Source organism: Ichthyophthirius multifiliis, assembly GCF_000220395.1.
Source record: "Ichthyophthirius multifiliis unplaced genomic scaffold scaff_1120509251432, whole genome shotgun sequence".
NCBI classification, from domain to species: Eukaryota; Ciliophora; class Oligohymenophorea; order Hymenostomatida; genus Ichthyophthirius; species Ichthyophthirius multifiliis.
In genome coordinates, this window is record NW_004085879.1 from 25,753 (window position 1) to 51,992 (window position 26,240).

At 18.7% G+C, this 26,240-nt stretch overlaps 6 protein-coding genes across 6 annotated transcripts, besides 16 other annotated features; 3 read left to right on the forward strand and 3 right to left on the reverse strand. All coding sequences in view use genetic code 6, as the record gives it.

Moving 5' to 3' along the window:
• Positions 1-70: 70 nt before the first annotated feature.
• IMG5_203370 (hypothetical protein) lies at positions 71-4,502 on the reverse strand (the record flags this gene model as incomplete). The annotated part of the gene is made up of 9 exons (XM_004023832.1): positions 71-1,225; positions 1,269-1,381; positions 1,438-1,545; positions 1,590-1,728; positions 1,784-1,945; positions 2,004-2,121; positions 2,172-2,259; positions 2,333-2,533; positions 4,212-4,502. The coding sequence occupies 9 exons, from the start codon at positions 4,500-4,502 to the stop codon at positions 460-462; spliced, it is 1,986 nt and encodes a 661-aa protein (XP_004023881.1). The 3' UTR covers positions 71-459.
• Positions 2,263-2,309: a microsatellite.
• Positions 2,273-2,307: a microsatellite.
• Positions 2,325-2,384: a microsatellite.
• Positions 2,633-2,659: a microsatellite.
• Positions 4,503-5,189: 687 nt separating the features above from the next.
• Positions 5,190-5,220: a microsatellite.
• A 4,793-nt stretch (positions 5,221-10,013) lies between these two features.
• Positions 10,014-10,067: a microsatellite.
• Positions 10,068-12,542: 2,475 nt separating this feature from the next.
• On the reverse strand, positions 12,543-13,067 carry IMG5_203380 (hypothetical protein; the record flags this gene model as incomplete). Its single annotated transcript, XM_004023833.1, has 1 exon — positions 12,543-13,067. The coding sequence occupies one exon, from the start codon at positions 13,065-13,067 to the stop codon at positions 12,543-12,545; it is 525 nt and encodes a 174-aa protein (XP_004023882.1).
• A 771-nt stretch (positions 13,068-13,838) lies between these two features.
• Positions 13,839-13,917: a microsatellite.
• Positions 13,840-13,918: a microsatellite.
• Positions 13,919-14,794: 876 nt separating this feature from the next.
• Positions 14,795-14,864: a microsatellite.
• Positions 14,795-14,872: a microsatellite.
• Positions 14,873-14,935: 63 nt separating this feature from the next.
• On the reverse strand, positions 14,936-17,181 carry IMG5_203390 (vacuolar sorting protein, putative; the record flags this gene model as incomplete). Its single annotated transcript, XM_004023834.1, has 5 exons — positions 14,936-15,235; positions 15,280-15,576; positions 15,630-16,676; positions 16,721-16,979; positions 17,030-17,181. The coding sequence occupies 5 exons, from the start codon at positions 17,179-17,181 to the stop codon at positions 14,936-14,938; spliced, it is 2,055 nt and encodes a 684-aa protein (XP_004023883.1).
• Positions 15,237-15,317: a microsatellite.
• A 1,432-nt stretch (positions 17,182-18,613) lies between the features above and the next one.
• On the forward strand, positions 18,614-19,594 carry IMG5_203400 (hypothetical protein; the record flags this gene model as incomplete). Its single annotated transcript, XM_004023835.1, has 1 exon — positions 18,614-19,594. The coding sequence occupies one exon, from the start codon at positions 18,614-18,616 to the stop codon at positions 19,592-19,594; it is 981 nt and encodes a 326-aa protein (XP_004023884.1).
• A 669-nt stretch (positions 19,595-20,263) lies between these two features.
• Positions 20,264-20,294: a microsatellite.
• Positions 20,295-21,846: 1,552 nt separating this feature from the next.
• Positions 21,847-21,874: a microsatellite.
• Positions 21,875-22,007: 133 nt separating this feature from the next.
• Positions 22,008-23,128, forward strand: IMG5_203410 (maintenance of killer 16 protein, putative; the record flags this gene model as incomplete). The annotated part of the gene is made up of 3 exons (XM_004023836.1): positions 22,008-22,069; positions 22,139-22,513; positions 22,568-23,128. The coding sequence occupies 3 exons, from the start codon at positions 22,008-22,010 to the stop codon at positions 23,055-23,057; spliced, it is 927 nt and encodes a 308-aa protein (XP_004023885.1). The 3' UTR covers positions 23,058-23,128.
• Positions 22,651-22,680: a microsatellite.
• A 1,011-nt stretch (positions 23,129-24,139) lies between the features above and the next one.
• On the forward strand, positions 24,140-25,614 carry IMG5_203420 (hypothetical protein; the record flags this gene model as incomplete). Its single annotated transcript, XM_004023837.1, has 2 exons — positions 24,140-24,663; positions 24,711-25,614. The coding sequence occupies 2 exons, from the start codon at positions 24,140-24,142 to the stop codon at positions 25,612-25,614; spliced, it is 1,428 nt and encodes a 475-aa protein (XP_004023886.1).
• Positions 25,148-25,199: a microsatellite.
• A 156-nt stretch (positions 25,615-25,770) lies between the features above and the next one.
• Positions 25,771-25,853: a microsatellite.
• Positions 25,854-26,240: the final 387 nt, after the last annotated feature.

Genomic DNA, 26,240 nt, shown 5'->3' on the forward strand with positions numbered 1-26,240 from the left:
TAGTATTCTTTAATTAATTGTTATTGTTTGACCAGCTTTTACCTTTCTTCTTCTTATTTGTTTTTTTCTTCAAGGATTATCTATTATTAAATCCTTTATTACTCATTCGTTAAAATTTTTTCTTATGTTTATTAAGTTTATTTTTACATTTATTTTTCTACATCTTATTTAATTTAATCCTTTAAAGATGTTTCTTTTTCTTCTTAATATCCTAAACCATGTTTTTATCCAGCATTTCTTTATTTACTTAAAGCCTATTTTAATAGTTTGCTTGCGTCTTTTCCTTTTGCAAAGCTCACACCTAATTTATTAGCTAATCTTTAAGATTTAAACTTATCATCATTCATTGCAATTTATTCTAAGCTTTAATTTACAGGCTATCCGCTTAATTCCATAGCTTTTACCATATTAACAGCATATTTAGATTCATCATATAGAAGTAAGCTATAAGCAATGCCATCACTTTTTATAATTTTTTTTTAATTTTTTAAAAGAATTTTTTTTTTACGTAGCTCCTGCTCTTCCTGTACGTCCAATTCTATGTATATAAGTATCAGTATCTTAAGGAAAATCATAATTAATAACAGTTTTAATTTCCGGAATATTTAGCCCTCTAGAAGCAACATCTGTAGCAATTAATAAAGGGTATTAAGCTTTATATAAAGTAATAATCTAAGTTCTATCGTTTTGTGATTTATCACCATGTAAACTCAAAGCTTATATATTTAGCTTTAATAACAAAAGATCTTATAATTTGCTACAATTAGCAATATGATTAACAAAAATTAGGACTTTTCCTTTTTATAAAAACAGAGGTAAATTTATAACTAACCAATTATCTTTTTAAAAAGCTTCTTTAAAAATTACAGGCTCTTACCTAATATCTTCATTGGCCTAATTATCGTTTCCAACATTTATAGTAATTGGATTATCTAATATGTCCATAACCAAATTTAATATGTTTTTCTTTAAAGTTGCCGTAAATAGTAATGTCTATCTATCTGGTCTTATTTATTATACTATAGATCTTATTTATTTCTCAAAACCCATACTAAACATTTTATCAGCTTCATCAATTACTAAATATGTACATCTTATCATGTTTGTCGCTTTCTTTTAAATCATTTCTATGAGTCTTCCAGGAGTTGCTACTAATATTTCGACTCCTGTTTTAAGCATTCGCCATTATTCATGTTTATTTTCACCTCCTAACAATGCTCCGACACTTTTAAATATATTAATGTTATATAAAATATTTTTTTTGTTACGATATATTATATATTTTAGCATATTTTTTGCATTCAAGGTAAATTTATTAACATAGCTCTCTTGTTGGTGCTAATATTAATCCTATTGGTCCTTAGTTTTTTTCTAATTCTTACTATAGATAATAATTAAAAAATAAAAATAGTATTACTTAAAAAAAAAAAAAATTACCTAATCAAGAATATGAATTAATAAAGGCCAAACATAAGAAACTGTTTTTCCTGATCCTGTTTTAGCAACTCCTACAACATCTCTACCACTTAAAGCACATGGTAAGGCCTATAAATATTAAAAGCTTATTTTAAAATATATTTTATTTATACTTAAGATTAAATTGGTGTAGGTTTTTAAAAACCTTATTTTGAAATTTAATTAATTAATTATTCATCAAATCCTAAATATCCAAAACTTACTAAAGGAGCAGGTATACAATATCCTTTAACTTTTATTTCAAAATCTTTTCTGAAAAAATAATATATGTATATAAATAAAAAAATATTTATTTTATTTAAAATACTTTATTTTTTCAATTTAAGTTTATTATAAACTTTAAATATCAGGATGCTCAATGTAAAAATTTTTAGTAAATTATTGATATTTTACTTTCGAATGATCAAATTTATCTAATAATTTAAAATTCTTTTTTTTATTTTCTTTTAATTTTGCGAAATCAATTTCACTTTAAATTTTAAAAATAAATATAAATAAATTTATAATTCTTTTATATAAAAGTAAACCCATCGCTATCTAAAAATTCATATTAATTATTTTCAACATTTTCATCATCTTCTTCGTTTTCAGAATCGCTTTCTTCATTATTATTTTTTTTCTTTTTAGTCTTTACATTATTATTTTCTAATATATATATTTATTTTAAATAAAAAAAATATTATATATATATTCACTATTTGCTTAATTAATCAATTTTTTCTTTAAGCTATCCATATATAAATCTAACGGATCATTGTCTTCATCTAATCTTTCTCCTATTTTCTAAAAAATTAAAAAAATAAAAATAAAAAAAATTAAAAAAAAATAAAATTTGTCAATAATTTCTTTTATTTACTCTCTTTGAATTTATATTTTTATCTTTTGAATTTATAACTTATTTATCTTTTCCTGCTTATTCGTCTATTTCTTTCATAAATGCGTCTAATTCATCATCTTCATCTTCATTATCATTGTTTTATTTGTTTTAAATTTAATTATCATCTTCATCATCATCTTAATTAAAATATTTCTCCTATGCAAAATCTTCACCTAATGTCTTTTTTTATTTTTATTTTTTAAAAAAGCATAATTCAAATAATGAATTCATTTATAAATTTAAATACATGTTTTTTATTCATATTTTGTAAATGATTTTTTATATTTTAATTATATTTTAATTATAAGATAAATAAAGATATTTAAAGCATAGTATTTAAAAAATTGATTGTAATAAAATGATGTAAATCATAAAATAATAATAATTATTATAGAACTTATTTAATTAGTTTTTTATTTCAATATTTAAATATAAATAATTAGTTTTCATGCATTTAATATTTATTTTTTATATTCTTTAAAATTATAGTCTAATAAATTTTAAATATTTTTTAATTTTAACATATATATCAATTTTTTTATTTATCTTAATCAATCATTAAAACTAATTTCTTTATCAATGTTTCTTCTATTGACTAAATTATCATCATCATATTCATCATCTGAATAATTCTTTTAAATTTCTTTTTTTTATCCTTTAGTTTTAGTAATTAAACTATCCATAGTTTTATTTAAAGCTCTTGTGTTTTTTTCAATTTAACTTAATTTATTATTATAACTATCATTTTAATTTATATCTTTTTCTTAAATTTAATTATTTTATTTATATTTTCTTTTTTGCTTAAGATTTTTCCATATTTAATAACCAACTACGAGAGCTATAAAACTTAATATCCTATTTATTTTATAAACATTTTTTAAAAAACTAAACTTAAATATATATTTTAATACATAGGGACTCTAATTTATGAAAAAAAATCATTATCTTTTATAACTGGAAAAACAATTTCAAACAATTGGTAAGAAGTTAAACTTTAATCTTTAGATGTCTCTGTAAAAAGAATAAAATTCATTTATTGATATTTTTATGAAATTATATGCCTTTTATAATTTAAGAAATTATTATCTTCGAATAATTATATTTAAAATCCTTTTTATTCATTCCCTTTATATAAATCAGTTGTATTTAAAATCCGAACTTTATTTTGAATTTCATTGTAAAGTAAAATATATTTTTTTATAACAATAAAGCCATCATATTCTAATTTTTGAATATTAATTTCGAAGTCATCTATATCTTAGACAATCTAAATTTTCTCTTTTATATTACAATATTCATCCGTATTTTTATATTCAAATAAAATAATTTCTTATTTATCATTTAAAGCATAAATAAGTCCATTTTAGTTTTAATCAATCTTTACATCTAAAAAAACATTATTTTACTTTATTATTTATTTAAAATAAAAAAAATATTTTGTTAATACTATATCGCATTCATAATTAGTTTTTTTAAAAGTATTTAAATTAAAAAATCCAATTTCTTCTTTAGCTTTATTTTAATTTTTTAAAATAAATAAAATTATTTTTTAAATATTTACTCGCATAAATCAAATTAGGAAAAGATTTAAATAAAAACTTTATAGGATGTCCTTTTTTACTCATTTATTGTTTATTTACATATGTACCATTTTTATTATATGTACTATTTTATTTTTTTATTGATATAAAATAAATTAATTTTATTAATAAAAATACTGAATAAATCCGTAATTATCCCCAACTAAAAAATACTTAAATTATCCTTTGAAATTAATAAAAATAAAAGATATAACTTGTTCCTATTATTTTTTTAAAAAAATTAAAAAAACTATTAAAACAGATAAAAAAATTAATACATTCAAAGGAATATCTTAATTAAAAGATTATAAACCAATAATACTTTCTGGTTTTAATTTATATTTGAATTAGTTAAAGCTTTCCTAAGTTGATTATTTAACTTTAGTATTTTCTAGTTTAGCAATTCTAATTTTATAATCATCACCAACAGTGGCTACAAAAACATCATCCTAGTTTTACGATACAGTAAATTTGACAATTTAATGTCCGGGAGTATATACATCAGTAATTTTTACTCCACTTAAATCATGAACTATTATATTAAAATCTTTCGTAGAACTAACAATCATATGATTAGCGACTATTTATTTATATGTAGTATATTGAAAGGTATTAATGAATTATGTTTCCTCAGTTTATATATTATCTATAATCGAAAATTTTTTTATAGAATGATTCATTAATTATTTTTGCTATTATTTCGTTGACTATTTTTATTAAATATTTGTTTATATATTATAATAATTATTTATTTGATTTTAATTGCTTATTTATTATTATTAAAAAATATCATCTTAATCTACTTATTGAGAGCTTTTTGTGTTTTATTAAAATTCAGTTATGTTAAAATCTTAAAATGTCACATTATTATTTACCATGCTTTGCCTTAAATTTTAAAGTAAATGCAATTTTGTTTAATTTAAATCTATTAAATTTTCTAATTCTTATAATTCCATAAGTAATATATCAACCTTTTGTTCATTATCTTTTTTTTCAGTACTTATTTATAGTTTATTTTTTTCGTTTAATTCTTTTTAATCTTATATTTAATGTTAAAAACTTTGTATAGATATTAATTAAATTATTATATATTTTAACAATATCATTTTTTATAATTTTCTTTTTATATTTAATATTTAATTTAAAAATATAAGAATTTATATTTAATATCTTAAAATTAAATATTTTAAAAAATGATTCTTATAATATTATATAAAAATTTAGGGAAAAATAAAATTTCTTAATAAAAATGCCTTTATAAATATATTATTATATAAATAAATTATTTTGAAAAAAAATATAGAAAACATTTTAATTTTTATTAAAATGATTTAATAAATTATTTTATTATCTTAAAAATATTCTAATAACTATAAATTTTATAATATGCCGTCATAATTAGTTATATATTTTTAAAACCAAAATTATTTTTATTTAATAAAAATTATTATTTTCGTAAAATTTTGTTTATAAAATTATTAAAATAATATAATATATATTTTTTTTTAAATTAATGCTTTTTATAAAACAAATATTATTTTTATAATTCAAGCTTTTAAATATCCTATATATCAATTTTAAACAATTTTATAAGTCATTCTTAGAACTTTATTGTTCGTAGGTATACTTGATTAAGGTCTAATAACATTATTAGTAGAGTTATATTTAGTTTATTTTTTTTACTTAGTATTTATTTTATCTTAATTAATCTATATAGTTTTCTATAAAGTTTATTATTATTATACTGAAGTATTATTAATTTAAGTTTAAGATTATGCATTATTAACGTCTTAAGGAGAAATTTATTTATTTAAATTTAATTAAGAATTAATTTAAGCTAACTAGAAATTTTAAGATTACTAAATATTAGTTTTAGTAATAAAATGAGAAGAAGCAATATTTTTATGAGTAGTATAGAATTTCTGAGTATTTTTTTAAAATGACTATTTATTTTTAAGATCTAAGTTTTCTTCTAAACTTCTAATTTAATCATCCTTTATTTTTTATTATTTCATAAAAAAGAGTCTTTCCTTTCTTGATTTTTATACATCTTGTCTTAACAATTCATTTTAATATTCCATTATGGCAATAGTTTTTTTTAACTAAAGGAGTTACTCTTTCATATTTTCATATTAGCTTTACATTTCTTTTTTTCTCTATAAAGTTATTCATTAGTTGAATTATTATCATAAATTTATTATATTTTTCTATTATATTTAGATTTGATACATTCCATTCTTAAAATTTTAAAAATTCTCATTTTTTAAAAATTAAGGATTAAACTCTTCACTTCTTTATTATTTAGTTCTTCTTTTTTTTATTCACTATTATCTTGCCATATATCATCCATTTTCTAAAATAAGCTTTCTAAATCTTCATTCAATGTTTTTTATACTGTTTCTTTCAAACATTTATAATCATAATCTTTTATACATTCAATCATATTAAAAACTTCCAATTTCTATCCTTTCTTAAAATCATAATATCTACTTATCAAATTATCATTAGAAATCTAATTATCTCTAAATTAATTACTATATTTTTTGAATATTTCCTACCTTAATTTTTCTCTTTCCTATTATCTCTATTCTATTGTATAAGTAGAGTTTTTTACAAAATGTTAAACCTCATATAATAAATCGTCGCTTTTTTCAGCTATTAAAGATTCAGCAATATTTTAAATATTATTTTCTAAAAAGTTTATTTTTTTATTTAATTCTAGACTTTTATTTACTTCAAATTCGACATCTTTGCTTAAAATTTAATTTTTTTATTTGGCATTTTTTATTATTTAAGTATATTTATTTTCTATTAATTAAATCAAATGAGTATTCACTATATATAAATGTTGTTTAAGGTTCTTTTTTAAAATTACAAGGGATTCATTTTTGTTCAAACATTTAATTTCTGCTGAATCAAAATAAACTTTCTACATGAAATTCTAAAGAATAGAATTAATATCCAAAACATATAAATTATCATCTCCAGTTTAAAAAAATGTAGGAAGGATAAAATTTCCTTTATTTTTTGGACTATTATTATTTGTCGTTTATTTGTTTCTTTATTCATTAATAAGTTTGGAAATAATGCAATTTTATTCATAATAAAAATCATTAGCCTCAGCATACATAGAACATTAAATTTAAAAAAGACAAATAATCATATCTTAAACAATAATACATTCAGGCGCTTTTTCGGTAATATAATTCATACTTTCCTTTTTAAATTAGCCTAATTTTTATTATCTATATTTATCATTATTTCTTTATTATTACTATTACTATTATTATTATAATAATTTCTATTCAATTTCAGCCAAATATTCGTTTTAAATTCTTGAAATTTCAACCAAAGGATCTTCACATCCATTTTCTTATAATTGACTTGAAATTTCAAAAGGCATAATATTTAATTTTCTTACTAAAAAAATTTCCTTACAAATCAACTATCTAGTTTTTAAATGTATAAATTTCGCACAATATCTTTCATAAGAAATTAAATTTTACTCTTCTTAAATATTCGGATAATTTCTATTAATAAACCCTTCAATATCAACATTTAATTATTTTTTGGTTTCAAAAAGTTCCTAAAGTTAATACTATTCACATTTTATTAATTTATTGTCCAATATAGAGTTAAACCGCATTATTGTTTTGCAAAAAAACTATTAAGGACATATTAATCTCATCTATTTTTCTTTATTAAAATATGAAGTAACATTATTATTTATACTTAGTCCATTATTATTAATAATTTGACTTTTTAAATCCCAAAAAACAACTCGTATTAAATTCATAAAATCAGAATTGGAGCTATGCTAAATATTTCCTCCAGTCTATTAATGGAGAAAATTAGCAGATTTATCTTCAAAAAGAATACTTTTATCAAGTAAAATTTTTTAATCTGAATATTTTGCTAAAAATTGAATTTCATTAAAGTTGAAGTCAATGAGAATTTCCTTTAATATTTTTACAAATTTTTAATCATTTTTTTCTCTCGATTTATTAATTTAAATTAAAAAAGAACATAGATTTTATATAAAATATCTATTAAGTAATTTTTCTAAATATAATAATATTGTCTCGTTAGTTTCTAAATTATCTACTTCTATATTATTTATTGCATTTTCTCCTTTCTATACACTTTTACGTATTTTTTGGACATTTTATTATATCGTATTTATCCAAAGTTTTAAATTTTCCATACTTTTCCTTAACCGAAGTTCATTTCTTCGAAAAACAAAATTTTCTCCTTTTATTAATTTTTCATTACTATATTCTTCTGTCTATTAAATTTTTTCAGAACCTAATTATCCTTACTAAAAATATAATAAATCTATTTGTTCTGATTAAAGAGAATTATCAAATGTAACCAAAGCCAATATTTAAATTATGCTTTCGAAGGTTCTATACATTACAAAAAGATGTGTTTAGCGCAAATATAATAAAGACTTACATTCAAAATAATCTATTTTTTTTAAGACTTTTGATACATTATTGTTTAATTATATTGATTTTTTTTGCTTATTTGATGTCATTAAACATGTATCTTTTTCCAATTTTAATTCCTAGAATTTAAGCCAATCTTTTCCACCTGAAAATTATTATTTTTTCCAGTTTTTTTCTTCATCTTCTTCATTATTATTATTATCTATATTTAAGCCGTTTTCTTCATTTTTCTTTTTTTTATTTATTTAATATATTTCTTTTAATTTTTTATATAAAAAAAACCTAATTAATTATTTAATCGAAATTTTAATGTTTCATTAAAAGAATATAATCAATGGAAGGAATATTCCAAATTTTTTATATATTTCCTTTAGAATCAAAGAACATTTATTCGCTTTACTCTTCATTATTAACAGTTTAACTTTAAACTTAAATCTAACTATCTTAAGGAGTATTAAGATTATTGAGATTATCCTAAAAACCAACATCAAAAATAGGCTAAAAAGGTGCAAAATATAATAAATGTTCTTAAAAGGGTAATTTATTATAAAATATTTCAATATAATTTCTTTATAAAATAGTTAAAATTTTCATAGAATCCCATTAATTTTCTCTTTAAAGTTTTTTAACAAAACTGGTAAAACTAAATGTCTTTTCATCAAGTTCCTTTTTAGTAGTAACTGAATTTAATTTAGGCCTTAGAGCACTCTATCTAGGAGTTAAAACTAAGGCATTAATTACCTAATCTTATTATTGAGGTAAATTAATAGGACTTTTTCCAATATATTTATTTCTTGTAAGAGTTATACTTTCATTTGCAAATTGTTTTTTTATATCAAATATGTTTCTAAAAATATCCATATTTTATTTTATTTTTAAAACAATCTTTGCTTTTGGGAATTACTAAAGAAATCCTTAAAAGAACAAATTATTTAAAAAAACACTATTATAGGTTAATTAAGATAATTAAAAAACGACATCTAAAACACTATTTAAAGTTTCCAAATTACCCCATTTAGCAATAACTTAAAACCACTATTCTAATTAATTTATTTCTTTTAGAAAATTTAAGAACATCTACATCTAATAGGATTTTTAAATAACTTTTCTTATTTTCAGGTTAGGAAACAAAAAAAGGATCAATTTACATTTCAAATTTGTTTTTAAAATCATTACCCAAAAAATTTATTTAATCTTAATATATATCTAGTAAATAACATAAGCTAAAAAGGGTGTAACGAAAACGCTTTCTTAATTATAAAAAATTATATATTGAAATGATATCAAAAGTAAATTTATCTTATTCACTTTTAGAATATTTTTCTTCTATTTATAAAATTAGTTTACTTTCTATATTATTATAATTATCAATTTAATCTAAAAAATCATCTTTCTCTAAATATTTAAACTCGATATGATAATCTTATAAGAAAGAATTGTCATTATCAAAAATTTAAAAAGTATTTTATTTTAATTCTTAAAAAAAATTATTTTGTGCTTTGAAAATTTAGCTTTATCTTAATTTAGGTTATTCATAAAAAACATACTTTTCTATATTTTAAAAATTTAATCTATTTTATTCTATTTCATTTAAAAATTTCACCAAACTTTTGATATAATAAAAATTGTAAAATTATTATTATTATTATTATTATTATTATTATTATTATTATTATTATTATTATTTAGGAATATTTAAAACTTTATTTAAAATTTCATTTAAACAAATCATATTTTAGATTTCATAATGGTAATATAAAAAAACATTATTATCAAATAAATTTATACGAACTTTTCTATTCTTAATTTTAATCATTAATTTTATTAAATTATTTTTTATATTTTTTTCTATACATAATTCTAATATTTTATTCATATTCATTAATACCTTTACTTTATGCATATAAAATCTTTTTTTTTTTAAATAATTTTTATAATATTTAATTTTAACTTTACTATTATTATAAAGAAATTATAGAATCAATCATTGCTTCTCTATCAAAACTATCTTAAAAAATATGATTTTAATCTTTATAAGTATAAGGTTTATCATGTTTAGTTTTAAAATGAAAATAAAAAGAGCTAACTTAAGCAATTTCTTTAAGAACATCTTTCAAATCTTCCTTAGTTTAATCATATATGATTTTTTCATTATATTCATTAGTTATAATAATCAAATCATCTTAGTCGAAATTTATTTTATCAAATTAGCTTTTTTATTAATTATCAAGTTTTTAAGCTTGCATTTTTCCGTTAATTTTATAATAATCTTCTTTAGAATCTTCTTATAATTTATTAATATTATCTATATTTCCAAATATATCAGGATTAGTTAAAAAGAATTTGTTATCACCAACATTTTTTTAATTATTATTTTAATTATTTTTTCCTTAAAAAGTAAAATTATCATCCTCTTTTTCATTATTATTATTAATAATTAGATTCAAATACTCAAAATTGAGTTTTTTTTATATATACTGCAAATAGTTGCAATAAGATAATATTTTTAAAATATTTTATCTTCCTTTTAAAAAATACAATTTCAAATATCTCTAATAAAACTAAAAATAAGATTCTTCGATTTCCTTATTTAAAAGTTCCAAAACTCTATCTTAAACCACCTAGATATCTTTTTAAAGCTTAAGATCAATGAAATTCTAGTTAATATATAATAAATAACTAATCCATCCATCAATAAGACTATCTTAATATATTTAAAATATTTTTTATTATTCCAAATCTTCTTCTTAATTAATTCCTATTTTCAACTACTCTACCCAAGTTTTACAAGACTTTACTTTTATAATATTTTCAAAATTATTTTGATTAATGTTATCATTATTATTATTTTTTTCGTTTTCATTTAAATTATGAATATCATCATAAGGATAATATTCAATAAGTTTTCTACTTTATTCTTTTGCTAAAATCTTAAATTTTTTATCAATAGCAAATAACGTTAAACATCCTTTATCTTATTTAACATTTTCTTTAATGTCCATTAAAACACATAAATCACTTACGCTTTTTTCTACTGAAAACCTATCATTTGGTATTGTATAGCTTCTTTTTATTCCATATTTTTTGTGCAGTTCATATATTATATCTCCCTATATTTATACATTAGTATTTGAACTTTTTATTTTAACTTATACTTCATTTTCATTATCATGTTTTCCTTGAGTATAATTCTTAAACATTATTTTTAAAGGAAGATAATTATTGACTATTCGTAGTTTTTTCAATTAATTATTTTATATTATTTTGTTATTATAATCATTAAAATATTTCTTTATATAAAACTGATTAATATACGGCATATTCTTCATTGATTTTTAAATAGTCTTTTCTATTAATGGATTCCTTAAGTTATTTTCTTATTATTAATTCTATTATTTCTTATCAACTGATTTATAATTTTTCTGTGGTTTTTAGCTTTTTAAATTAAATAAAATTTCTTCTAATTAAGTAATCATTTCCTCATCATTTTTAAAATTTGCTTCATTTAATTAATTCTGGAAATAATTTGTGAATTTAGCTTTTATTCTTTCCTCATTTTCATTTTCTGGGATTAAACTTTTATTTTACTTTTCATTTATATCAAAAAAATTTTTTGTATTTTTATTTGCAGCATATTTTGTTTCATATAAAAGCTTATAAAGTGTTTAGGATCTTAATATTTCTTATGCACTATATTTATGGTTAAAAAATGACTACTTTTATTTATTTATTAATTTTTTTAATTCTTAATCTGTTGGAAAATAATTATTTGCATATTATATGTTATCTTTATATAATTCTATATTTTATTTTATAGACTCTCTTTAGCTTTTACCAAAAGAGTCATTTTCATATAAATCTTCGATTATTTTTTAACTATATTTATGTAAATCAAATCTCTAGTTTGCTTAAAGTGTTTTACTTGCTATAGAAGATGTAGGAGAACTTCCCGCTTCCTATTTTACTATGCTATTTATTATTTTTTACATTTTTTTTTATTGATTTAGTTTTAAAATTATTTAAATAACTTTATTGCTTTTTTTTAGTTTATATATAATTAATACTATAATTATTTTTGCAACTTATATTAATTTATATAAATATTTTTTAAATAAAAAAAGAAAATAAAATATATATAAATTTATATATGAATTGAATTCTTCAATATTCATTCAAAGCTTTGTGTACTTTAGAAAAAGTAACATTCGTATTTAAACCATCAAATTTATAATTATAAGGAAATGCTTTAGTGTAACTAGTATCAGTAGGATAATACCTATTTGGAATTTCATAGGCAGAAGGTTTTAGCATACCATAATCTTTGTTAGCAGTCATATAAAGTGGGTTACCAATGTTCAATCCTTATTCAGGTTTCTTATATTAATCAGGATTTAAAGGGAACTTTTTTGGAATAGTTATATTTCTGTCGAATTTTTTTTTTTCTTTCATTAATTCGTCTTCATTTTCATCTGACCTTTTTTCACTAAATTTAGTTGCAACAGTCTTGTTCTTTAATTATTTTTCAGTTCTTTTAAAATCTGATAAACTATCTACTATTTCATTATAAGTGGGTATATTATCACTATTTAATATGTTGTGTTACCCATAATCATTATTAGTTGTTATATACATTGCTTTACATCCTAAAGAATTATTTATACGATAATTTGCAAGTTTCTTATCCATTTTTTTTATTTTATTTTTCTTAATTTTCAGTTTTTTGTTTTTTATATATTTTTGTTTATTATTTTTTAGAAAAAGAAAAATAAAAAATTATTATATAATTATAATTAACTAAATAATAAAAAGGTAAAGCATACTTTTTGTTTAATTAAAAAAAATATTGCTTTTTAATTTATTATTTTTGAGAAATTATATTTTATTAAAATTGGAATACAATTAATATATTTTTACTTTTTTAATTATTTTTTTATTAACAGATTGAGAAATAAAACATAATTATTTTATTTTATTTTTATTATATTTTGAATCTAAATAAAAAAGAAATTTATGCTTTATAAAAAAAAAAAAATTAAAGAAAATAACTATACATAAATTCATCATTTTAGATTTTATAAATTTAAGTTAAAAACATAAAAAAATATACATAACAATAATATATCTATAATTTTAAATTTAAGCTAGTAATAATTTTAGATAAATTATTTATAATTTAAAAAAAATATAAAAAATTAATAATAGCACTTATAAAAAAAAGCAGAAAGAAAATATAAATCAAAAATAAAAATTGTATATATTTTTAAAAAATTATTATATATTATTAATTTAAATTTCATTTTATATGAGAAGACTTTACACATCCATTTTAACATCTATTACATTTTAAACAGCAAGTATAATAATCATCTGCTCCACATCCTCTACAACTGAAATATTTCAATTTACCTGGATGATATGAACAGGCTGTCTATAAAAGAAAATATAAACTAAATATTAATATATATATATAATATATATAATATATATAATATTATAAATATATTATAAATATATTATATATATATTATAAATATATTTTACAGAATGATTATTTTCAGGTATAAATTCTTCTTTACAATTCGTACAAAAAGTAGAAAGTTATTTAATATATTTAATTTTATTTAAATTTTGATTATATTTATTTGAAATTTCTTGTATTTTATTGATTTTCATTTCATAGTTTGAATTTGTTTGAATTTTTTTATATGTTAATATTATTAATTCAATTATCATTTTTTTATTTTCTTCATTTTCTTTACTATTTTATATATTCTTTTTTTTTAATTTAAAAGATGAATTAAAAAAATATCTAATTTTTAAAATTATTTATGCTTTTTATATTTACTTAAATTAAATTTTTAAATTTATTATCACTATCCTTTTCTTATTATTCTACTATATTTTATTTTGAATATATCTAAATAATTTAATCTAATTCATCCTAATTAGCCTTTAGCATTTAATATAATTTTTCAGCATGAATTGAGTCTATTTCGAAATTGTCATAATCTAATTCAAGAACTTTTATTTCCTATTATTCATGGTATATTTTTTTTCAAATTCTTTCCTTTGTAACTCATAGTTATCGCATTCTTAAGTCACATTTTCTTTTAATTTTTATCAAATTAATTAACATAAAATTATAAATAAAATTAGAAAATTCATAATTAAGATTTTTTAAAATATATAATTGTTTGTTATTTATTAAAATACATAATGATTTATTGCAATTTTAGATTATATTTAAAAACTTCTTTTTCTGATAAAACAGGTGAATTTAAATTATCAACAGGCTATAATATATTTTCTTTAATTATAATAATTAAAATAAATTAATTAAATACATAGATCTTTTAAAAAATTACTTAAAAAATTTTAATTTTTATCCATTTTATATTTTTTATTAATACAAAATATATATATATATATATATATATTAATGATTATATTAAAATATATATATATATATATTTATATATATATTTATTTATTAAAATAATTTTAATATAATAAATATAAAATAAAGAGATAATTTTATTTTAATAAAATTAATATCAATTATTTCCACCATTATATTAAGCGAATAATCCTTTTCCTAAAAACCCTGCAATTACCTCAAATTTATTATTTTATTAAGTAAGATTTTCATAAAAAGCCTTATGATCTTTACTTTACTAATTAAACTATTCTTTTCTTTCTATAACATTTTTAAATTCTAAACTACATTTATCACATCCCTTTTGTTAAGTATCAGAACGTAAGCATCCTAAATGAAAAGAATGTCCACACATAAAATGAATTTTAGGATTATTTAATTCTGTATCACATTCAGAACATTTTTTATTAGTAACAATCTTTTTTTATTTTTAAATATTCTTATTTTTTTATATTTTAATACCCTTGCTTATGTTTTTATTTGTTCATATTCTTATTTTTGTTTTTGGACTTCTTTTATATTTTTATTTATTATTTCTTAATCTTTTTATATTATTTTATAATCTTCTTCTAACTTTTTTTTAAAATAACTCTTTATTGTACCAAATTAAACATTCTTACTATCTTAAAGGATACTTAAAACTAAAAGAGGAGATAAACTTGATTAATTAGCAATATTTTCAAGAATTTCTTTTAATTTAATTTCGACTTCATCTTATTTGTTTTTAAATATTTCATCTTATGTAAAATATTTTAAAGCCTTTTAAATAAATGTTATATATTACAAAATAAACTTAAAATATATATTTATACTTAAATCCATAAATTAGGTTCATTAATTTCTTTTTTACACATTTCAATAATTTTGTCTCCTTCATTATTATTAATATAGAAATTTAGTAAGTCTTCCTTAAGTCCCATAATTTAATATAAAAAAATGATTCCAGGAGCAAATTTTTTCATTTTAAACAAAACCAATAAATAATTTTAATCATATTTTTTATCATTTTTATTATTTTTTAAAATCATTAAAATTTTATTTACATATTCTTCACTCTAGTTATTTTTTTCTAAATAAAACTCAAACAACTTATGAAAAATAACCTTCTCATTTTATAATTTCTCTACTTTAGAAGTTAAAAACTCCAAATAATTCTCCAAATATTAATCTTTTGTCCCTAAAAAAACATGAAAGAACTCATCTGCTTATCTAAAAGTTACTAAAGGAATTTCCTAATAAGATTTTTCTTCTAACCCAAAATATTCCAAAACACTTAAATCATTTAATGGAATATTATTTTATAGATCTTCCTATAGTAAATATTACTATGACCCAATGGCAGAAAGTAATACCATATTTTAAATTAATTCTAAAGTCTTCTCGGGACATAATTTCATCATTTTCTATCCAAAAGTTAACAAAAATTTAGTCTTTTCCTATAAATCAACTTTACTTCTTATATAATCAATAGCCTTAAGTGTATTATTTTCATTCAAGGACTCCATTAAAATATCCAAATATTATTCACTTAAATTATTTTGGTCAGCCAAAGTTAAAGCTAAGTCATTATTTTTTGATTCCCTACATACTTTTATTGCCAAATCAATATCAAAAAGTTCACTATCATATTAGTTTTGTTTCAAAAAAGTGTCAAGTTTATCTATTAATTTCTATTTTACGTAACAATTTAAAAGTAAGGCAGTATAATGTTTATCATTTTTCTTTTTTTAATGTAAGGCTTCTAAATATTTTATCAAATATTCAATTTAGGAAACATCTAAAAATTTACGAACTACATATGATGGTTCTATAAATCCAATTGTTTCAATATATTTTTATATAGCTAATTAGTAATCACCCTTTTTTTTATTTTTATATATATTTTATTTATTTATTTTTTTACTTTTTAGTATATATTATCGGCATGCAAACGACATATTTCAGCTAATAAATTTTAATCTTGGCTTTAATTTTTTACGAATTTATAAGCAATATCATAGAGAAATCTGTTGAAGAAATATTATATTTTATATGTGTTTTCAATTTCAGTTAATTTAGTTATTTTTTTTTCACCTTTAGATGTCATATGCATTATGTGAATACAATTTTAAGAAGGAATTATAGATTATACTGATTTAAAATTTTATTTATATGCAATAAATCTATATTTATTTAAAAAAAAATATAAAAAGTATATAATAAAAAAAAAAACCCGTTTAAAATATCAAATATAGTTAAAAAGAAATCTTAATTACTAAAAGATAATAAAATTAAAAAATTATCTTTAAAAGTTTTCAATTACTAATATTTTGTATTATTATATATATAAATAAAAAAAAAATACACATTTTTCAGTATTTTCATCATCAAAAACAAATTAATTGATTTTTTTATTAATATCGAATTCCAAAACATTCGAACTATCATTATTACAACATCCAATAAGAGTTCCTTATCCCGTCAAACCAAAAAGATGTCCTCCAGGTTAATAAAGAAGTTTTTTTTGGAGCAATCAATCCAACATTCGATACTATCATCAGTACAAACAAACAAATTAACTATATTATCATCGTTATTATTAATATTTTATTTTTACAAAAACACTTATTTGATAGGCTAATCACTAGCCTTAAATGCAAATTCTTTTAAAGGATAATTAATAATATCTTTAGCTTTATATAAAATAATATTTCCATCTTTAAATCCAAAAGCTATAGCTGATAAATCTTCAGAAACAGAAAATGCCATACAGTTTTTTTAAGGTCTGTTTTTTCCAACTTGAATTGTTTTTTTTAATTAAGGCAACCCTTAAACAAATTCTGTTGCACTATATATTTTACTAAAAGAATATTACTAATCCTAACTTTCAGATCCATATGTAATTAAATATTCTTATGTTTTATATATGGAGTATAATTGGTGGGAAAAAGGAGCAAACTTTCCTATTATGGAATCCTATTCGTATATAAATATGCAATTTTCTTTTTTTGATGCTAAATATAAACGAGGATCTATATATTCAGCTATACTAATGTCTATATCTAAAAGAGAATGGTCTGTATGACCTGTTTATTTATCTTCTATGTCAGTTGTTGTAAAAAACTAAAATTTCTTGTATTATTCTGATTTGATTTTTTATTTTTCTTTACTCATATTTTTTTTGTTGATTAATTAATTTTATATTTATTAATTATTTCTATTTTATTTTTTTTATTATGTAATTTTTTTTAATAAAAAAGAATCTAATTATAAATAATTAATATTCATTTAATAATTAAAAAATGATTAATTTTTTTAAAGATATAAATAATAATTACATTTTAGTCTTTTAATTAAAATTTATTTAATAATTTTTTTTTAAAAAAATAAGAATCTTTTTTAATTAAACAGCATAAAGTATAAAAAAATATTTTTTTAAATAAAAATGTAAAGAACATCCGATATCTATGATTTACTATAAGATACCATCAATGAAGAAAAATAAGAAATAAAATAATAAGATGAAGATGAATATTGTTAATTTGACTAAGAAAATTCAGAAGCCTAAAGTTCATTCGAGATATAACCTAAATAAACTTTAATAAATATAGAAGGTTTCAATTTTCATACAGAGGAAATATAAGATGTACACAACGACAAATTAATAGTAAAAAATATACATGGGTTTCGAAAAATAACATTAAATAATTAATTAATAAACAATATATATAAAATTCGAAAATATAAAATATAAAAAGGTTTATATAAGCCTTTATATCAAAAAATAGATCCAAAAATAGCTTGGTTTTTACTTTTTATGTAATTATTATAAGGAGGATTTATTCCTTCATGGATTTAACATAAGCCTGCTGAAAAATATCTACGTATAGTCTGGCGTTTTTTTTTGCAAAGTTTTATGATGATTCCATTTATGCTTTACGAGAAAAGAACAGGCAACGAAACTGCTAAATAGCAATATAAATTCAGTCATATGTTTAATTGGTATAATTTAAAATAAGCATATTTAAGTTCTATTCCAACTTCGATTTGGTTTACCCTTATTCTTTTTACTTTTGAATGGAATTTTGTAGCACATGCCGCTATTTTAGGCAATTTATCGAATTTCTACAATTGTATAAATAGAAATTTAGCAGTAGGTGTAACAAATCCTTCTGATATAAGTTCAATTGGATTAATTTTGCTCGGAATATTAATGATTTTATATGATTCATATTCACTTTAATTTGAAGATATATACCCTTCCTCCCTTAATTATAAAATGAATAAACTTTTTTACAGAGAGCCTTGGTAAAGATTGCTTTTTGGAAATTTTATTTCTTTATTTGCAAGTTTTGTGACTTTTAAAATGCAACCAAATGCTTCTTTGGCTTTAAAAGTTTATTAACCATATTAAGCTACATTTTTTATTTGCATTTTTAATTGCCTTAATATCTCTATGAGTAGTTACTTCTTCTCTGGAAGTGATATTCTTTCTGGTAGTTCTATGTGGGGGCTTCTTGGGTTATTTTCAAGTGAATAATTTAGCGGTTTTTTATTTATGAGTATTGTTATTGGAATGGGTGGGTTTATTACTAGTCAATTAACTTCTAAAATGTTCGAATAACCACTTTTGTAAACATTTTAATTGTTCGAACCTATTGTTAGTGCTCTCGTTTTATAATTGTTAGATGTTTAAATTATCCCTAGAGGAATAAGTTGTATAGCGTTTTTATTTATTATTTCGGGATTATTTGGAATTATTACAGGCTAATATTTTGCTAAATTACAAATTTAATGAAATAGGTAAATTTTTATTTGATATTTTGAAATAATTAATTATTTTTATTTTAACATAAAAAAAATAATTAATAAAAAATAATTTATATATATAAATTATATTTTATGATTTTATTGTTTTATTAAATTTATATTTAGTAACTTATAAAAGAATAAAAGTTTTAAGGCAATTAATAGTTAATTTAAATAAACCAATTAAAATTAAATAATTTATGTGTTTATTATGTATATATTTTTTATCTAGTGTTGCTTATAAAATCTTTAATTAAAAAAATTATTTCATAAATATAAATATACACATAATATTTTTATGTTCATTTTATTATTTATTTATATTTAAGAAAATTAATTTAGTTTTCATGCTTTTTTAGAATAGTATGAATATCTTGAATTGACTTCACACACTTTTAAATCATAATTTATTCTCTTTTTTTATCCTGAAGAAAAAAGTCTAATTGTTGATCTTTACTGTTCTTCTTAATTTATAGGTTTTTTAAACATTTTAACAAAAGAATCACTTAAAGGCCAATATTTTAGTTTAGTGCTTTAATATATATAACTATCTCTTCCGTTTCCATCAGCTGTATAAATTGAGTATTTATTTTTTATAATTTTGCTTCTATTATTCATTTTACTATAATATTTTATTAATACTATTTTAATTATTATCTAAAATAATAAAAAATAAAATAATAAAATAAAAATAGATTAATAATAAACAATTTCTATAATATATTTATTATACATATTTATATATTTATAATAATTATAAATTAAAGCTCTTTTAAGCATTATAGTAGAATATACTTACATAGAGGTATAAATTTAAATGGAATCGTTGTCAATTATTGCATAAACAAATTCTTAGTTGAATATAAAAACTTAATAATAAGTTACTTATCCATAATGGGAAATGTTTCTTTATTTTGGGAACAAAAAGGATTTTAAGCGAAACATAGAATAATTCTAGGTAAATAATTATACACCATAAAATTCACAAAAAACACTTCTATTATATAAAAAAATATGGGAATTGTCGAAATGAGTTTGATGTAGTAAATTTGATGTTGTTAGGGAATAAGAAGAATAAATATTGTCAGAAAAATTGGGGAATAATTCAAATGGTATTGAAGGAATAAAATATACGAATTTTTATTTTCATAAAGAAGTTTTATAGGAATATGTATTTGATTTTTCTAAAAAAGAAAAAAAAAAGAGAATTTATATTTTTAATGGAAAATAATTACAAAGAAGAAATTATAAAAAAAGGTTTATAAGATTAATTAAAAATACTTTTTAGATATAACTAATTCATTTATGATAAGAATCTGTTTTTAGACTTATAGATATTATAAGAAGATTAAATACTTATAGGGAAAATGGCTTTTTCAAAAAAAAATCCAGTTTTGTAAAGGATTGAAAAGGGAAATAATATTTAGAAATTATCAACTAAAAATGCATCAATTCGTTAAAATATGCAATAAAAAATTAAAAGATTTTTTCTTCAGAAAAAATATTCGAAATTTCAAATAGCCAGTCCAAAGCTTTAATTAAAAAACAATATTGAAAACTTTAAAAAAATAGATATTTTTTTAACCGAAAAAAACAAATTTAATAAATTTATTAGTAAACTGGAATAAAAAAATATAAAGCTATGTAGACTTCTCACTGGAGCAAATTAAATCCATAAATATTTAGGCTCATAAACATTAAATGAATAAAAAAATGGTCTCCTTATAATATATTTAAAATAATTATAAAAAGAAGGGAGTACATTTAATATTGTATTTTAGCTTAATATATTATTGTTTTTAAGAATAATATTACTTATAAGGTATTTCTATACTTTACAATTAATATATATTTGAGGAATAATATATTTTTTAATAAAACTTAAATTATTATTTTATATAAAAAGTTTATTTCCTTACTATAAATATTATTAAAAATAGGTAATTTAAATCAATTTAAAGTTAGTTATTTTTAATATTAATAAGTTAAAGAAGTAAGCGGTTAAATGATATATCATTTATAACTTTAATCTAATAAAATTTATTATGTTATAATTAATATCTAAGATCGAATAGAAAAATCATATCTAAAGAAATAATAATTATGTATTTTATTAAAAAAATAAATAATAAAATATAAAAAAAAAAATTACCATAATATTATTCATTATAAAAGGGTATAATTTGATTTTAATTAAAAAAATAATAATAAATGAAAATTGATGTTTAATTAAAACTTTAGTTGTTAGTTTTGTTAGTTTTGTTAGTTTATTTATTTATATATATAATTTTTATTTACGAAAAAATTAAATCGATATATATTAAATTAAAAATAAGTCTAAATAATATAAAAATATAAAAAATTAAAACTAATATTATAAAAAATTAAATAAATAAAAATAAATGAATATTGACGAAGTTGTTTGGTAAATAATAAATCGATAATAATGTTCTTTTAAAGTTAAGTAAACATAAAAAATAAATACAAAATGCTTTAAAATAACTTCTATATATTTTTTTTTTTATAAAAAAAGAACTGATACAAGAAACTTTTGCAGAAACGAATATAATTTAACAGGTTTATGTAATCGTCAAGCCTGTCCTTTAGCAAATTCGCAATACGCAACAATTAAACATGAAAAAGGCATCTGTTATTTATATATAAAGACGGCAGAAAGAGCTCATACTCCTGCAAATTAATGGGAGAAAATATAATTGTCTAAAAATTATGATAAAGTAAAAATTTTTAAAATATATATAAAATAATAAATAATGTATAAAAAGGCATTATTAGAAATAGATGAGCATTTACCTTACTGGTCTAATTTTATTATACATAAATGTAAATAAAGATTAACAAAATTAAGATAAATGCTTATAAGAATAAGAAAAATGAAAATAAATGGATTGTATAACAAAATATATATTATAATTTTAAAATAAAAAAATTATATAAAATAAAGTAAAGAACTTGTTCCGATAAAAAAGAAAGCAGAAAGAAGAGATAAAATAAGGGAATAAAAAGCCTTAATAGCCGCAAATTTAGAAGAATAAATTGAAAAAGAATTAATTGAAAGACTTAAAGATGGTGTATATGAAGATATTTATAACTTTAATAAAAACGCCTTCAAAAAAGTCATGGACGATTAAGAAATATACGAATAAGAAGAAGAAGGGGAAGAAAAAGACGAAGCTTCTGAAGAAAACATTAGTGATGCTGAATTTGTTTATGATCCTAATTAATAATATAGTGATGATGATAATTTAGACTAATAAAGTGAAGATAATGAACAAGAATAATCATAATAAAGTATAGAAGAAGAATAAAAGAAGAAAATTAATAAAAAAAGTAATAATAAATAGAAAAAAAATTCCAGAAAAGTCAGAATAGAATATGAATAAGAAGAAGAATTTTAATAATAAAAAAAGGAGTAAATTACTCATGATTTTTGATAAAATTAAAATATAATTTAATGTTTATTTTTCTTTAAAAGGAATGAAAAATTTATTATTTTTTTTTTTTGAAAAAAAAATAAAAAAATATACTTTTTAAAAAAAACAAATAAAGATATAAAAAAAAACAACCAATCAAATAACTTTTTTAACAGGTTTTATAGTAAATTTATTAATATCCTTTCTGGTAGGAGGTTTCCACATATAATTGACTTTAAAAGTAGCTTTAAGATGCGTTTCGACATCCACATTAAAAGCCGTAGGTTTAGCCATAGCATAAGGCGGATTATAAACGCCTGGAATTTAACGAGTACTAGATAAATGATGTAAATTTTAAGCTAATTATGTAAATTCTTCCCTAGCTTATGCTTCTAATTTTTTTCTTTCTTCTAATTCTTCTTCTTAGGCTACTTAATTAATTTCTTATTAAAATCTATTATTCTAATCGCTTAATTCTTTCAAGAATTTTTATCTTGCATAAAAATCGTGCGTAAATTTTCTCTAATAATATCCTCGGAATATTTTTTGAATAGTAATTGCTTATTCAGAAAAATATTTTATATTTTTTCTATTAGCTTCTTCTTCTTTCCTTTTTTAAAATCTCATTCGGGCTAAAAATCCTCTAAAACGTCTTTATATTTTTAAACAAGCAGCTTTTTATCTCATAAAAAGCTTAAAACAACGATACATTTTATATATTGATTATATTCGAAGTGCTTTTTAATTATCTCTTACCCAATATTGTTCGGATTGGCGAACATTAAAGTAATATTCTTCTTACAAAATTAATTATTTTTCTTCTATTTCTTATAGTAATTTATATTTTTTTTCCATTATTTTTTTACTTTTTTTTATTTTTAATTATTTGCTTTATTATTAATATTTAATTCTTTTTTATATATTACATAAGTTATTTTTTTTAAAAAAATAAATAAATAAATAATTATATAATAATAATAAAACTTTAATATGCAAATAACAAATACATCTATTTAAAATAAAAACTTAAAATCAATATTTTTTTATTAAATAAAAATAAAAAACTAAAATCAAGCAAATAAAATTTATCTTAAAAAATTAAAATGTTTACTAATTTTTATAAAAAAACACCTACTAAATCATCGATATTATCCGAGCCAATATCAATTTCTCTCCAAAGAGAAGTAGACAATTATACTAGAAAATTAGAATAAGAAAAGCGCCGTTTATATGCTTTAGAAGAAACCTATAACATGGCTCATAAAGAGAATTTGTAGAAGAAATAAAAAATAAAAGAATTAAAATAGTAACAACAAGATATATAAATTAAACTTTTAGAAACTCAAATAAAAAGCCAAAAATCGTAAATAGATTAAGCAATAAGCAAATATAATGAAAACGAAACTGAAAACGATAAATTAAAGCAAGAAATAAACTCTTTGAGGAAAGAAAGAGTACTTCATTTATAAGTTAGTGATAAATTAGAAGAGAATATGCAAAAAGCTTAAAGGCAAACCCTTAATATATTAGCTAGTATAGAACATAATAAAGAGAAAACAGAAAAAAATAAAGAACAAATATTGAAATTACGCTAATTAAACGAAGAAGATAAAAAACTAACATTAAAGTACAATATTTTAAAAATCAATATATATATATATTATATTTAATTAGTAAATACGAAGAAGCTAAAAAAAAAAGTGAAGAGGAAAGACCAAAATACGAAATATTAAAATCCGGAAACAAAAAAGAAAATTACGACTAAGACATAGTATTAACATAAGAATTATTAAAAAAAAGACTAAAACATTTAATAGCTTGTAATAAAGAAAAAGTAAAAGTAATCGAATAATATTCCAAAAATCTAAAAGTAATAGAAGAGGCCTTTTCCTAAATATAAGAAAATACAGGAATAAATGATATAGATGAAATATCAAATACATTCATAAAAAGTGAGGAATAGAATTATTCTTTATATAATTATGTTGATATATTAAGTTAAGATATAGATAATTTAGAGTCTTTTAACTAAGAGTTACATAAAAAATGCCAAGACTAAATTAAAGAAAATGCTGCTAAAGAAAGAGCTCAATTATAAACACCTCTGGAAGAAAAATAATATAAAAAACTAAAAAATATAATATAAGAAAAATAATAAAATATCGAATAAGTAAATAATATGATAAAGGAAATTAAACCTAGTGTTTAGGAAATTTTAATTGATTTATCTAAAAGTGGTTTAAATGAAAATCAGAATAAAAAATTCGATTATGAGATCGGATTCGATTTAACTGAAAATAATTTAGAATATTTTCTTGCTGATATTGAAAATTACATTAATATTCTTATTTCTTATAAAGGAATGGAAAACGGAGATATTAATAAAAGTTTACATATTGAGTAAATGAGTATTAAGGATTCAAAAAATAATAAAAAAAAAGATCTAAATAATGAACTTAATTTAGATGAATTTATTAATATTGATATTAATAAAGAATTACTATCTCATAATAAATTAAAGGAAATTGTTATGGAAGGAATGGAAAAAAAAAAGGCTAAAATTTTATAAGCTTAATGAGTATTTTTGTTTGTTTGTATTAAATATTTGTTATTTAATTATAAAGTAATCTAAATAATAAATTATTTGTTTTAATAAATGATATTTTTTGTTATAAATTGATAAATTTAATTTTAATAAAAAATTATATTGTTAAGATAAATAATTGGATTAAAATAAAAATATATAAATTATTTAATTAAAGATTAAATAAATAAAAATATTTAATTTTAAATTAAAAAAATAAAAAATTCAATTTATTTTATTTTTTATTAAAAAATAAAAATAATAAAATATAAAGAATATAATCAATTATATTAATAGAAAATTAAATTAATTTTTATTATTTCATTAATTATGCTCGTAATATTCAATTTTTTACTTTAATAAATTAGCTTCTTTTTAAAGCATTTATTTTTCTTAAATCCATTAACTTTTTTATTATGAATAAGCACTTAGAATTTTTCTACTTCTTTTAATTATTTAAAATAAATCACCCCTATTAACTTTAGACCAAAATTAAGAACAATCTCTAGTGGAACAATACTTTATTTCATTTTGTTTGCTAAAATTTTTTTCTTAAATATATTTTTAGATATAATTATTATTTTATTATTTATTGCAACTTAAAGGCTAAGATTTCGTAT